General features: G+C 33.3%; 3 protein-coding genes across 3 annotated transcripts; 1 reads left to right on the top strand and 2 right to left on the bottom strand.

Annotated features, from left to right (window-relative positions):
- The first annotated feature begins 293 nt into the window (after positions 1-293).
- On the top strand, positions 294-6,201 carry LOC124834311 (GATA transcription factor 26-like). Its single transcript, XM_047308976.2, has 8 exons — positions 294-777; positions 2,113-2,484; positions 3,036-3,468; positions 3,680-3,749; positions 4,108-4,211; positions 4,572-4,758; positions 5,291-5,408; positions 5,647-6,201. Exons 1-8 carry the CDS (start codon positions 738-740, stop codon positions 5,952-5,954), a joined length of 1,632 nt encoding a protein of 543 aa, XP_047164932.2. The 5' UTR covers positions 294-737; the 3' UTR covers positions 5,955-6,201.
- A 1,253-nt stretch (positions 6,202-7,454) lies between these two features.
- LOC148206834 (uncharacterized) lies at positions 7,455-8,610 on the bottom strand. Its single transcript, XM_088104811.1, has one exon. It carries the CDS (start codon positions 8,508-8,510, stop codon positions 7,719-7,721), a length of 792 nt encoding a protein of 263 aa, XP_087960937.1. The 5' UTR covers positions 8,511-8,610; the 3' UTR covers positions 7,455-7,718.
- A 4,445-nt stretch (positions 8,611-13,055) lies between these two features.
- Positions 13,056-14,423, bottom strand: LOC124834318 (expansin-like B1). The gene is made up of 4 exons (XM_047308981.2): positions 14,185-14,423; positions 13,900-14,012; positions 13,488-13,799; positions 13,056-13,408 (listed from the first exon to the last, which is right to left on the bottom strand). The coding sequence occupies exons 1-4, from the start codon at positions 14,318-14,320 to the stop codon at positions 13,226-13,228; spliced, it is 744 nt and encodes a 247-aa protein (XP_047164937.1). The 5' UTR covers positions 14,321-14,423; the 3' UTR covers positions 13,056-13,225.
- Between the last annotated feature and the right edge of the window lie 352 nt (positions 14,424-14,775).

Raw genomic sequence — 14,775 nt, 5'->3', positions numbered from 1 at the left:
TCTGGCAAACTATACTGAATAAATGATTTCATTTCTTTTTCTCTTATTCTGGGACGTTTGTGATTCAGCATTAATCTGTCCGATTTCTTTTACACCGTAAATTCGATTTTTTTTTACTTTGGTTTACAAAATGGAAACTGAAATATCTCAGATAACATCAGGGAACCCAAAAAATATTCTCATAAAACAACAACTAAAGACAATTAAAAAAAAAAAGAAAGAAAAGAAAATAGAGAGAGAGACGAGAAAGTGGGTTAAAAAAAATAAATAAAGGAAAAGCTGGACATTTACTTCTTGTACAATACAACAAGAAGTCACATACTCAGACCTTCCTCTCTCTTTCTGTCTCTCTCCATTGCACCTTCCCTTCTTCTTTTCTCTGTCATTTCTGAGATTCCTTTACTGGTTTTTTCTCTTGTACAGATTTCTAGCTACAACACCCAGATATCAATTTCTGTAATTCTGTGTGTTCTGTGATGTTTATGTGAGTTTTTTTAAGGACAGTACAACATAAACTCTTCTGGGTGTATTGGCTTCTGCTGCCTTTGTTCTTGCAAACTGTTTTCTGGGTTTGCTGCAGAAGAAAGCCTTCAATACCCATTAATACTAGCCTTCAAAAAAACTGGTATTTAATAAAAAAACATTTTTTTTTTCTTTTTCGTTAAAGAATTATTTGCCCCTTTTTTCTGCAATTTTTTCTACATATTTTCCCCTTTACTTGAGGAAAAGTTTGAGACATGGGCAAGCAAGGGCCTTGCTATCACTGTGGAGTTACAAGTGAGTTCTTGTCTCTCCAATATGAAATCTTTTGTTTGCAGTTTTTCCTGAGAGTTATTGGTTTTTTGAAATTTGTCTCTTTGAATTTGAAGTTTGTCTTGGAACCGATGGCATGGATTGTGATTTTGATAAGAAATTGAGATGCGTGCAAGGGAAAAGTTCTGGCCAATTTAAACAAATGGGATAATTTAGTTTAATGTTCTTTATTTGGATGTATTAGAATTCAACCATATAAACATTCCTGTTGCCCAGAATATTTGGAAATGGAAGTTCTGGAAAATTCAATTATGTTAACTTCCTCTGTTGATGTGTTCTGTGTCTCATTCAGTGGGTCTTTGCGTTCCTTGACTATGTCTGAAGTGTGTGCAAATGTAATTCATGCAAATTTAATCTCGGAATGGATTGAATATTTCAACGAACCTTTTTCTCAATAAGCAAAACATCTGTTGTTCTAAATCATCTTTATCAGAAGAGTCAACCCAATCTCCATTCATTTGCATGTTATGTGAACAAGAGAAAGTAAGAAAAGGAAAGGAAGATAATTGTGCTTTTGCAAAATGTCCGTAGTAATCTACTCCATTTCCGAAAGGATTTTACAGAGTTGTTCGTTGTCACTTAGTCTACCTAGCAATTTCTAATTGCATGTTAGAATTTTTTTTCTCCTTGCATTGCAGTCATCCTTCGTGGATCTTACTTAATTGTCTCTGGCTGGGATGAAAGTTCAATTGCTATGACTAATCATTTCTATATCTTCAATCTTTCTCAACTATGCTGATAACCTTGATATAACTTAAGCCTTAGAGATGTTCATTGTTTTTCTGATAAACTTGAAACTGTTGTCTATGTGTTATTGGTTTGCACTTCAGAATTTGAGTGCCAGTGTTTGAGAACAAAACTACTTCTCTACGGACAAAGGAAAATTTTTATCTAGCCTTAACAGTACTGCAACAAGCACTGAGCGGACAAATGTTAATTGTTTTGGTTCAAATGAAAGCATTGTCTTTCTACCATTCTGCACGTCTTCTTAACTTGAGTTTGTCCATATCTGCTGCTTGATGAATGTGAAGTGTAAACTAATCTGTAGTTTTTCTTGCAAAAGGATATTGCTATGCGTTATCTAAAATTTTGTAAACATGGGAAGATAGTCAACCATTCATGCAGAAGTTCTGGATCTTTTTTATAGTAATTAATGATTGCTGTCTCATTCTTTAATGTGTTTGCGGGAATTTTTAGTACACTTTGGCTTTGTTTTCAATCACAGATAATTCTATTCGATTCTTGTTTGCAAGAATTTTTAAATTTCACAGATTTTCTAATGAAAAAGCCTTGCATTAGGCACACCACTTTGGCGTAACGGACCACCTGAGAAGCCTGTACTATGCAATGCATGTGGATCTCGATGGAGGACTAAGGGAACACTTGCAAATTATACCCCTTTGCATGCACGGGCAGAAAATGCTGATTATGAGGATCAAAAAGTTTCCAGGGTAAAAAGCATATCACTAAATAAGAACAAAGAAGTGAAATTGGTCAAGAGAAAGCAGAACTATGATAATGCTGCATCTGGAGGGTTCGTTCCAGATTATAATCAAGGACACCTAAAGGTTGTGGATGAAGATACAAGCAACAGATCAAGCTCAGGGTCAGCTATTTCTAACTCGGAGAGCTGTGCTCAATTTGGTGGCACAGATGCTAGTGATTTGACAGGTTGGACTATTACTGTTTTCTGATTTCATTGGAAGATGTTTCTACTATAACTGATTATGGCAGCATTGTCCTTTCCATTGAAATAGCATGGGTTTTGATGATTGTCCTGATTTATGCGAGCTTAATCAAGAACTGGATAATGATGTGAAGGAAGGGTAAAGGAAAAAGATCAGTTGTGGAATTACAGATCCACTAGCAAGGCCTTGTTTTTTCTCTAAGAAAACAAGTTAATATTAATTCTAATTTTACATCATAAATACGAGTGTGCATTTAAGAATTCAAAAGTGATTCAAAAAAATTTCGTAATGAAGAACCCATTTTATCTCAACAATTTTGTTGGCAAGCTATAAAATTAAACATGAATTATCAATTATCTTTTATTTGTTTATACCTATATTTCTTTATCAATGCTTTATAGTAAAATGTCGAATTTTACATTACATGACATAACATGTCTGGTTCTTAATTGCGGCTTACTGCAGTTCAAAACAGATTCCTTTGTTTCTTCAATAAAAGCATATATTTTAAGATAGATAGTGTGATTTATGTAGGTCCTGCAATGTCAGTGGTCTGGGATGCCATGGTGCCTTCTAAAAAGAGAACATGTTCAGGTCGTCCAAAGCCTTCATCTGTTGAGAAGCTCACAAGAGACCTGTGTACTATTCTTCATGAACAACAGTCTTGTTTCTCTGTATCTTCTGAAGAGGATCTTCTTTTGGAAAGTGACACACCAATGGTCTCTGTTGAGATAGGACATGGAAGCATTCTCATCAGGCATCCTAGCTCTATAGCTCGTGATGAAGAGTCCGAGGCCAGCTCTCTTTCAGTTGATAATAAACAATGCCTAATGAATGAAGCATATTCATTCTCTAGTACGATTCCTTTGTATAGTAGTGATCACAGTGGCATGAACTTTTCATCTCAAGGAATTGAAAAGATAGAAAACTCAGCTGGCCAAATCATGCAACAAGAGAAACTTGAAAGGCATGTTTTCCTCAGCAGTTTACAGTCTTTCATTATTCTAGTCAGTTATGCAGAAACAATGTGCTAGCATAACTTTGGTAATTTTCTTGGAATGGGTATGAGGATGTCAACCTGTTTATACATACATGTGACTTTATGTAGAAATTAGAGATAAGTGTGCAAATTCAATCGGAGAAGTGATAAAATTTACTCTCTTTTTTTTGTTTTTTAGGGACAAGTCTCAGCTTGAAAAACAAGTTCCTGGAAATCACAATTCACTGTTGTGCTCAATAGATTTAAATGTGAGTTGCACGAGTTTTTGTATCAATAGCATGGTTTTGTATCATTGCTGCTAACAATACTATTGGTTTCTCTCTCTCTCTCTCTCTCACTCTCTCTCTCTCTCTCTCTCTTTCTCTCTCTCTCTCTCTCTCTCTCTCTCTCTCTCACTAACACAAAAGTATAATCTGTTTTCATTTATATAACTACTCTCAGGACTTGCAAGATAGCTACTGAGTTTTAGACTTCTTTTGAGAACAGGAATACTCATTTTCCACAAATAATATCATCATGCTTTTTGGGTTGTGTCATGAGGATGACTACTGTCTTATTCTTTGCACGTATTTATAACTAAATATTGCTTGCTATTATGTTTGTTAGGATGTGGTGAACTATGAGGAGTTTATGAGGAACTTGACAAATGAAGAGCAGCAGCAATTACTAAAGTATCTTCCTGTGGTTGATACTTCTAATTTTATTGATAGGTTAGAATCTCTTATCTTGTTTGCACTGAATATATAATTATTGATCATATAATGATCTTTTGATGTTTAGCAAGTCGCTGTGCTCTTTACTCTTCAAGTCCGTCCTTTCAAAGGAGGGAGGTGGGGTTTGTAATTCTAAACGAACAATTGCTATAAATGTTCTATATCAAAAGAATTAAGGCATTTAATTTGAGTTCTCATTTGTTCACAATTTTGAAGTAACAAATGGCTTAGTTTTTCATTCCCCTTCTACCCAAAAAAAGGCTTGTGTAGTGATCCAACTCGTTAGGGCATAAAAAGATATCTAGACTAAATACTAGATCAAACATTAGTGACTGATCGTGCTGGTTGTATTTGCAGCCTTAAAAACATGTTCAGTAGCTTCCAATTCAAGGAGAACTTGACTTATTTTCAGCAACTTCTTGGGGAAGGTGTCTTTGACATCTCTTTGTTGGGGACAAAACCTGAAGAATGGAAGACATTGAAAAGGCTTGTGTTATCTAATATGTCAAAATCAAAATGGGTAGAACACTATAATTTTCTCAAGGTTTGTGCTGATTTACTATTGAGATACTAATGCTTTTGTGTTTTCTTATAATTCTATGTGTGAATGTGATTTAAAGTGTATATCCAATCCAATTTAAATTGATTTGGATTGGGTCATTGTTTTTATTTATTAACTTTTTAATACGGAAGTGCATATAAATATATAAAATGTAAGTCTGAAGTTCATTGTATACACTAAACACAAGTTTAAATAAATACATCAAAATGTATATCTAAATTCTAAATATAATTTATAAAATATCAATCATATCATTCCTGGATTTCATATCCAAATTCAAGAGAAGAAACTGAGCTTGGTTGTGGTAGAACAGGGAAATTTTGTACGTTAGGTATGGAATATTATAAAATTTTCTTTGGCAAAATATTACTTTCAAAAGCATTATCTATAAAATTTTGGTCTAGTTTTCAATGTTGGATCTAATAACCGATCCATTGTAGTTAGTTTTTCAATTTTTTTTACTGGATTGGTTTGGTCTAGAAGACTCATATATTGCATCCTTCTATGGGTGCAGAAATGTGAAAACAAAGCTGGAAAAACTAATGGTCCAGGATCTACTGCTATGGAATCAAGTAATATTACAAATGCCAAGAGAATACGTGAGCATGACAGCCAAAATCAAAATTTTGCAGGTTAGATGACAATCCTATGTCAACAAAGAAAAATAAAAGTATTCACATACCTCTTTTGCAAGATGTTGAATATATGCTGTGGTTTTATGTTGAGACATGATAAGACAACTGTGTTACTGTTATTTTGATACCAGTTAGAAGCTACAATTAGAACTCAGCTGTTTTGGTTTTCTCAGCCGTTTATGATTTCATTGAATAAGCATTTTTGACGCTAAGCAAGTTATTGTACAAATTTCAGAATTGAAGACAACAATGAGGAGCCCCATAAGGGTGATTATAAATCCTGTATGTGAAGGCAAAGAAGTTGTAGAAGAAGGCTCAAGCTTCAGCCCAGAAAGCCTTTTTTCTTTGCCACATGGTGTTGGTGGCTTGCACATGTTGGATTCTTTTAACTATGTTGGAGAGAGTTCTGAGGATCTGCTGTTAGATGTGCCTTCTAACAGTTCTTTTCCGCAGGCAGAGCTCCTGCTCCCAACTTTAAGCTATGGTGCTAAGGTCTGCACCACTAGTAGCTCAGTACACTCAACTGTTACTCATCATCCTTAATAGGGTCCAAATATTTGCATCTGAAACACCAAAATTCCTGTACAAGAGATATGATGGTTGTGTTTTTGTTTCCTTGCAACCTTGAGCTTGGATTGCCAAAGGATGGAAGTTGAATGGGCTTTTTTCATTGTATAGGTTGGTTATAGATTGTAACATATAGTATGAAATGCGGAGTGATCAACTCCGGAGTTTTGTATGCAATTGTAGTTTATGTTTTGTTAATGATTTTCACAACCTTTTTATACCAGTAGGTTTAAATCTCAACTCTTCAAACTTCCATCTAAATAATAAACCGTATATATGCATGAGACAACTATGGATGGATTAGATGACAAAGAACTGCAGAGTTATTGTCTTTAGTATTTTCAAAGAACCACGTCACGTTGGAACAGATTATCATTAATAGCAACGATAAACATGTTTTGAAGATTATTTATTGTGAGTCTCTTGTAACTATTTCTTTTAGTGGTTTTGATCTCTTTCTACTCTTTTCATGGGATTAGAAACCAAGCAATATAATTTTCTCACCTATGTTTCCAATGGCCTTTATTGGTGTCTAAATTATAACTATTCATTTTTGTCATCTTTGGTGTTACTCTAAAATGTCTTGTGATCATTATATGTTATATCTTATTCTGTACGGTGATGAGAATGAGTCTTCAATTTGGGTTATAAAGTGTTTGATGAAAAAACATCATCTGACTCATTTTGCTTATAAGTTCTTACTCATTTTGCAGCAAAAGCCCAACATCATGGTTCATATTTTGCTATTAGCAAAGGCAAAACTGGTGTGTTTATTTACTAAGTAAACTCTAATTGATTTTTTGTTGTTGAATCCGTAATGTGGTGCTGATGAGTAGGCGTCATGCATTTTCACTTACCGATTACTTCGCAATAAGTATCGGAAATTGTTGTATTTTCGACTTTCACATTGTGTTTGGACAATAATATTTAAAATTTTAGAGAAGTTAAAACGTTTAAAAATATTTTGTTTTAAATTTCCTACGTTTTTAAATGCGTTATTGATGTAAATAAATTTAATTTCTTAATTTGGTTATTAAAAATTAAAATTTTAAAATAAAACATTAGCTAATTTCAAATATTTTAATATAATGAAAGAGTAAAAAGTATAAAACATTTTAATTTTAATTTTTTTAAAACAAAAATTGAAAATTTAACTCTAATAAAATTCTAAAATTTTAGTTTCTCTTAAACATTTTGTATCTACATAACCTACTTTATAATAAAAATCTAAACTTTTCGTGAATTACCTATAAAAATTATTTATCAGTATACCAAAACTAGAGCTTGAAAGAAAAGTTTCAATTTATTCAGTATTCTAAAATATACAATTAAACATAAGCAAGGATGATATATGTAAGAATCATATAAAGGGTCTATATAAATTTGCTAGTTCTTATAATAATTTCTCAAAAAATATAATATCATTTTTGTGTTTGAAAAAGCCAACACAACGAAAGTAGCAAAGCAATAAAGACATGCAGATAAGAGGTTAGTGATTCTGATTCAAAGGTTTGGACCAGAATTACAATAGACAAACAGACATCCTTCCAAAACAGATAGAAATTGGAACCCTACCATTCTAATCCACTAAACAGCAAAGTAGAGAAATCTAAGAAACTTCTAAATTCCAAGCGCAAAAGACACGAATGAAAAACCTTTGAAATAACCTTCTAAATAACCAGAAGATCAAGCAAAACATAACATAATGATTATAGTTTTCCAGTTTTCCTCACACTATTCTTATGGGTAAAAGTCAAAGTCTTCCGGCCACCACCTTGGACGAGGAAAATTGATTCCACAAGCTTCTGCCACTTCCAACAAAGTCAAATTATCAAGATTTTTTGCCTTTTCATTATTAATCTCTGAAAGAACTCTTAACACTTCAAACACATCCATTCCCTTTCCAGAACCTTCCACAACACCATCACTTGAGTTACTTTCCGCCACTTTCTCGGATGCACTCAAACTGACGTTCCCAACGGCGGTTTCTAAAATTTTGGCAGAACAGTCTGAAGCTTTTCCTTCTTTAGAAACCAGTTTCCCCTCGCAATTCCCCATACCCTCTTCCCCTTTCTGCGATTGAACTTCCACACAACCCTCTGAAGAATCCACATCCAGATCGACCTCCGAAAGTTTTGTTTTTTTTGCCGGTGACGGCCCCGAATGAGACAGCTCCCCATCGGAAACCACAAACTCATCAAACCGGCCATCACGAATCTCGCCTAAAACATCTCTTGGTGCTCCGTGCGAGCGTTCACTGACGCCCATTTCCTGCTTCAGTTGAACTTCCGAAAACCCTAACTTCGACCCCTCACATAAATCGACGGACCCCTGTGTCCCAGCGTCAACACCGGAGGCATGATTAACAGCGTAAGGGTAATCGCCGTCGGTGGCGGCCTCCGGTGGCGTTTGGGAAACCTCTTGGGGGATGGGGTCCGGGGAGTCGGACAGCGACACCATGACGATGGAGTTGGCGTGCGGCGGGGAGTCGGCGGAAGCGGGTGAGGGGGAGTGGTCAGATGAATCGTTCATGATTTTTGCTGGGACGAGGAAACGCGGGAAGGATGAAAAGAAGGCTCTGGGGATTGTGGTTAGGGTTAATTGTGAACTTTGGTGAATGTCTTCTACTAGAAGGTAAATTTTAAATCCTGAAATAAATAATAAAATTTATATTTTAAATAAAAGATAAATTATTAAAAATTAATTTTCTTTTTCATATTTAATCAAATTTAATAATAAACTTTTTATAATTTTAATCATAAGATTTTTTATTAGATTTAAATTTTATTTTACTTAAAATATCACTTATTAGTTTTAATTTAATTTAATTTTAATTGAATTTATTCCAGAGGGTGAATGTTGAGTAATGTTGCAACTTGTAATACTAATAGGATAGATAAATTTTTAATTGTTCTAAATTTTATTTAGGTCAAATGAAAAAACAAAAAAGTAAATTTTATTTGTATTTATTTTTAATAGGATAGATAAATTTTTTGTAAGAGCATGAAAATGTAAGGCTATTGGACCCTGCAGCCTGGTCCAAGAAGCTAAGGACACTAAGACCTTAGAAGAGGCCTCATTTTCCAGCTCTGAGTTCTTCATCCAATTACTCTTTCTCTCTCTAAGCTCAGCTTCATTTTCTTCTTCTTGCTCCGACTTCTTTCTACTTGTCCACCACTTCCCACCGTTGAAATTTCAAATAGGTAGTGTGCTTTCGTTCACGGAGTTGAGAGCTTCCCATTCATCTGATTAAAATTCTGCTTTGGACGGGTAAGTTATCTTTCTCTGTTCCTCCCTTTCCTTTGAACCTAGGACATGCAATTTTCTAGTTTCATGAAATCAATGGATTTCTTCTCTAGATTCTCTACCTATTCTAACTCTAAGAGATGTCTCTGCACCCAATTTGACGTTTTGTTTCTGTGCAAGAGTACTGTTTTGGGGTTTCCTCTAAAGAGTGTTGTGCTTGTAACCACTAAGGTAAGGGGAGCTAATTATTTTTATATGAATTTATTTTATAAAAATATATGCATATGAATGTTGAACTGGTGTGCTCTTGTGAAATTGTTTTACGACTTTTATTGTATTGGGTGTTATAATTGAAACTGTGAAATTGTGCATGTTGTGATGTGATGAATTTAATTTGTTTTGAATGAGTTTGTTGGCTGAAATTGATCTTGTTGGAAGGTCGGGAGTAAGGGTTCTGTAATAGCATGTATATGGGTATTAAATAGATGTACATGTACTGTTTGAGGTTGCTGTGAGAGGAAGTGAAAATATTAAAAATTAGGCATTTCGGATTTAGAGCATAAGAGAACAAGGTAGATAATTTAAATACATTATTTGTTAATTATGGAGAGCCTTTCTTTGTTGGTAGGATAGAGGAACCTTAAAAACCTGAGTTGGCACATCCCTGATCATAGAGCAGCCCTGGTCCAGTCAGTTGTGACTAGTCATATGTGCTAGCATCGAAGGTGAGTTTGATGCGTTCAGACATCTGGGTCCTCTCCGGTGACCAATTGGGATAAAGAAAGATCTCTACTAGGATGAAAATAAAACAAAACAAGTTGATTGTAGATGCATAAAGTTATCATGTGTTAATTTCTAGTCAATTAAATCAGTCATTGTGTGTTTGGAATTCAAAGTAAGAATCCATATATAAATATATAAATATATACATACATATATATATATATATATATATATATATATATATATATATATATAATAAAATAAGGATAGTTGTTTCTTATATTGAAACGTGAGTGTTAATCAATAATTATATTACTTGTAGGTATGTATAAATTGATGCATTTTATGAGCTGTTATGGGTTAGTTGGAGTTGTTTGGTTCTTGGTATTGATTAACTTAGATTCAATTGTGGAGATGTTATTTTTATAATTTGTGAGTGGTGAGTAATGTATATTGTTGAGATTGTGTATATGTTAATTGTGGCAGAAAGTATATGAATACAAAGTGATGAAAGTATGATCCAAGTTGTAAATCAAGTTCCATCTGTGTAGGATCTCTTGGTGAGATCCTTAGTGCATAATGATTGCATGGCAGTTCAGTCTTGGGGGTTTTCCTGACGCTCCAATGGTCTTTCATTCTCAAGTAGAGAGGATTGATCCATGTGGTGAGGAGTAGCAGGAGGTCCTAGTCTTGGAGGCTTCCAGTATGCTCTAGGGCGCGGAACGGATTAACCTCGTGAGTGTGGTAGGGTGGAACCCATTGGCAACGGCTTTGCAAAGCAGTAGAGGCCACCACGAGTGCATAACCCGCCATAGCTCGGCAATCATTCTGGTCCGGACGAGTCGGTCTATAAAACAATGAGTCTTGTGATGTCAATGTATCATGTTTGAGTGGCTTTTACATGTCGTGTGTGATTAAATAACATTATTTTTATATCTAGCTCACCCTTGCTTGTTTGTATTGCTTGTGTATGTTTCTTCTTGCGATGATCATCCTTTTGGGATGGGAGCAGATGGCGAGGAGGTTCCTTTGGAGACAGCTTTGGAAGTTGAAGACAATGCTGCTGCGTAGTCTCCTAGGATGTTATTAGTTTGATTTTGTACTCTGAAATACTACTTCCCTTTCAGCTTACATTTTAGATCTTTTTGGAGTTTAAGCTTATATTCTGAAGTTACTTTAAGGATGACTGTAATCCTATTTAGTCTCAACTGCTTTCCTATATTATGCATGTGGACGTCTTTATTATATATGCTGTCTATATAATTGGGATGTCATATTTTTAATTGTTCTAAATTTTATTTAGATCAAATGAAAAAATAAGAAAGTAAATTTTATTTGTATTTATTTTTAATTGAATGGTATTGCAATTAATAATACACGTTGTAATACATTTTTAATTGTATTAAATTTTAATTAGGTTTAGGTCTCCTTTAAAGAGAATATAAGAGTGTCAGTAGGTGGTGTAGTAGAAAAAACAATAATTTACAATTTTACAATTTTGTTAAACAATTCTATCAATCTTACGATTAGTTGTGGAATTTAACTTATAAATATCATGTGAAATCACGATATCTGATTTTACAGTTTAGATAATCTTAACTAAAATATCTTCATTTTTCCCATTAACTTCTATAACTAAATACAATGTTAAATGATTTTTAATTTTTAATTTTTGTTTTGTCATTTGATATATATTTTAATAGAATTATTCTTTATGTTTATAAGGATATAAAAATAAGGATATATATTTTAATAGAATTATTCTTTATGTTTATAAGAATATAACCTAATAGTAAATATGATATAAAAATATTAATTAATATATAATAAAATTATAACATATTAAACTATTTAATAAAATGTATAATTTTATATGTTACATAATTTAATAAGATAAAATATTTTATTGATATTTGTATTCAAGTTATAATTTATATATAACAATAACTACATATATAATGGTTTTTAAATACAAAATTAATTTTTAAAATAATGTAATAATATATCTTTATATTAATTATACTAAAAATATGTGTTTTAATTTGAAATTAGATAGATAAGTATTTCACTTAAAAGGATTGTGAAGTACTGAAATAAGTTAGTGTTAGAAAACCCATAGATTTAAAAAAAAAACTTCCAATTGAATAGACCAAAACATATATGACCTACTTTTAGACGAGATCCGAATCAACTCATAAGTCATTAAAGTAAATCACACCTCTGTTAATTGCTAACTTTTTTAAAGACATTAAAATAATCATTTCTCCTAATAACTATGATATTTTAACAATTTTTTAAGAAAAGATTATGTGTCGTAAATTTATTGATTCATATATTTAAAACAAATTAATCACCAATTATTACATCGATTATAAAAAAGTTGTAAAAAATAATTTCTAACTGTCAAAAATAATTGTTAGAAAGGAATTTTCCTTCTCCTGATATGTACGTTTCAACGGTTTATAGTCATTTCTGAAACATTTATTCGTTGCTTTGATTTGGAAACAACAACTGAAAATGATTCTATTGCCCATCTCAGTGTCGTTCTAGTTTCACTTTCAACGGTTTTATTGTCTTTTCCCATTGTTTGTCATACAAGCTTTGCCCTTTGATTTTTGAATGCACTCTATTTGCTCTTGTTCTTAGCGTGAACACTGTGCATGATTGAGATTGATGGAAAGGGTTGATCCGTAGTATTATAGATTGTTTCTTTTATTTTTTTATATTCATTTTTGTTGTTTTACTTGTTTAATGTATTGTTTATTATGTTATGTTATGATTTAATATGTTCTTCTTCAGTTTTTAGGGGGTTCATTTGATGAGCAAAGACTAAGAAAATGGTTTCCGATTGAATAAAAGGTAACATTTTTGTTTATTAAATTTAGTTCATGCTAATATGTTCTTTTTTAGCTTTTAGGGGAATTTTCATTCGAATTTAATAATGAATAAAATCTCTAATTTTAAATTTATTTCCTGCATTAAAATATTAAGTATACACTTTTTTAATTGGTCCCGGTATATATATAATGTTGAAAACATTAAATTTATATTTTTTAATTTAACATAGAAATCCTGGATTAAACTTTTAGAAGCAAAAACGCAATTTAATGATCATAAAGAAGATTCTCAATTCTCAACTTTTCATTGGTAAGATACTAGGAAAAAGAAATATAAAAGTAAGATTTATTTTATTGTTATAGGAAAGTAGAATCCCCATTATTTATTGGAGCCCCTTTAGACAGAAGCATGGAGAGTTATTTGTAATAATGTGTTGATGTTTAAAGCTGAAGTTTGGTGTCATAAGTAGCTCCAGGCTTCCAATTAGAAGGGATAGGGATGTTTGGTGTCATCCAATTAACGCCAACTTGAAATCTCAGCAGGATTGCACCTCTGGGTGGATTCGCAAAGTCAAACACTGCCCCATACACTCTTCGAAGGGGTTCCCATCGTTGTTGCCCTTTCTGCACAACATTTCAACAACGTTAATTAAACCTTATTCATATTCATAAATTCTTACGTCCAAATTGTCTCCATGCATACCTGCCACATTTCAACAGCATTGACGTCGTATTTTCCATTTACATTCAGAATCAGAACGGCCAAGTAACCAGGGTTGCTGCTACTTTCCTTTATGTGAAACAAGACGTTGCCCATGAACGTACATGGAACTCTTCTGTATGCAATGTCCACTGTACCGTATTTCTTTAGCTCTGCAGATGCATTTTGATTGCGTCCCAATCTTGAGAACGCCCGTGGGCTCATTACGAAGTCCGTTCTGTCTCCGTAACCCTGGTCTGTTGCCACCAGGAATGCTCCATTCACATCGCACAGTTCTGGTATTTTGCACTTTACCTGCACCACCACCGTCATCGTTCATATTTTATCATCAGTGTTTAATTTATTATTAATACTTAATCACTGAATTAGGAAATTTCATATGTGTGATAACTACCTGATAACACGTGCCACAACCAGCTCCATTCCTCCATAGCCCAGAGACCCCTGCCACTCTTCCATCGTACCGATTCATCTTCCTTCCATACTCCCCGAATCCACATGCTCCGGCTACAATCATTATACATACATAATAAAATTTTCTTATGTTATCACGTTTTTATTATTCTAAAACACACTTTAAACGAGAAAGAAAAAGAGGATATTTAGTATCAAACATGGGCATGCATGCCACTAGTTGAGTCCTAGAGGCTGCAAAAGCAAAGAACGTAAGCACACATACTTGGAGTACCGTAGCCGTCGGGGCTGCCATAATAGGTTGCTCTTGAGTTGGTGAAATATTCCTTGCAGTTGCAGAGTGCAGGGAAGAGGAATATGACACAAACAAGGCCAAGTTGGTGCCTAAAACCGAGTTCCATCACAAATTCAACTCTCAGACACAAATAAAATATGATTGATTACAAGATTGTGACCAATTCGATAAAGCAAAGCATAAGATTTGAGAAGGGTTTATGAGATTGGAAGCGAAGATACATCAGATATTTATAGCACAGCCTTAGAGATCTTACTCCATGCACATACCGCGGGTGGTGCAGTTCTATTCCTTTGTTTAGTAGGTCTTTCTTTTTTAAACTAGTTTGAATAATTCGGTTCTGTGTACTACTGTTTACTGATTTTGAACTACGGTTTAAACCATATATATTGGGTTTTTTTCATGGGAAAATAATACTTTGACATTCTTAAAAAAAGCACATTCAATTACCAACCCAGTTTAATAATACAATACCGTGTATAATAGAATTTTAAGTTTAAAAATACAATAAATATAATTAAAATATTATTACTTTAGGCAGTAAAGTAGGTTTTTTTTTTT

This window comes from Vigna umbellata, chromosome 1 (assembly GCF_029865625.1).
Source record: "Vigna umbellata cultivar VRB3 chromosome 1, Vumbellata_1.0, whole genome shotgun sequence".
Lineage (NCBI taxonomy): Eukaryota > Viridiplantae > Streptophyta > Magnoliopsida > Fabales > Fabaceae > Vigna > Vigna umbellata.
Note: the sequence above shows the minus strand (reverse complement) of the source record. Positions and strands in the feature narration are given on the sequence as shown.

Coding starts and splice junctions, on each gene's coding strand:
- LOC124834311 (XM_047308976.2), top strand. CDS start 738: ATGGGCAAGCAAGGGCCTTGCTATCACTGTGGAGTTACAA. Junction 3,469..3,679: donor CAACAAGAGAAACTTGAAAG/GCATGTTTTCCT, acceptor TTTGTTTTTTAG/GGACAAGTCTCAGCTTGAAA. Junction 5,409..5,646: donor CCAAAATCAAAATTTTGCAG/GTTAGATGACAA, acceptor TACAAATTTCAG/AATTGAAGACAACAATGAGG.
- LOC148206834 (XM_088104811.1), bottom strand. CDS start 8,510: ATGAACGATTCATCTGACCACTCCCCCTCACCCGCTTCCGCCGACTCC.
- LOC124834318 (XM_047308981.2), bottom strand. CDS start 14,320: ATGGAACTCGGTTTTAGGCACCAACTTGGCCTTGTTTGTGTCATATTC. Junction 14,013..14,184: donor CGACGGCTACGGTACTCCAA/GTATGTGTGCTT, acceptor TAATGATTGTAG/CCGGAGCATGTGGATTCGGG. Junction 13,409..13,487: donor ATGCTGTTGAAATGTGGCAG/GTATGCATGGAG, acceptor AATGTTGTGCAG/AAAGGGCAACAACGATGGGA.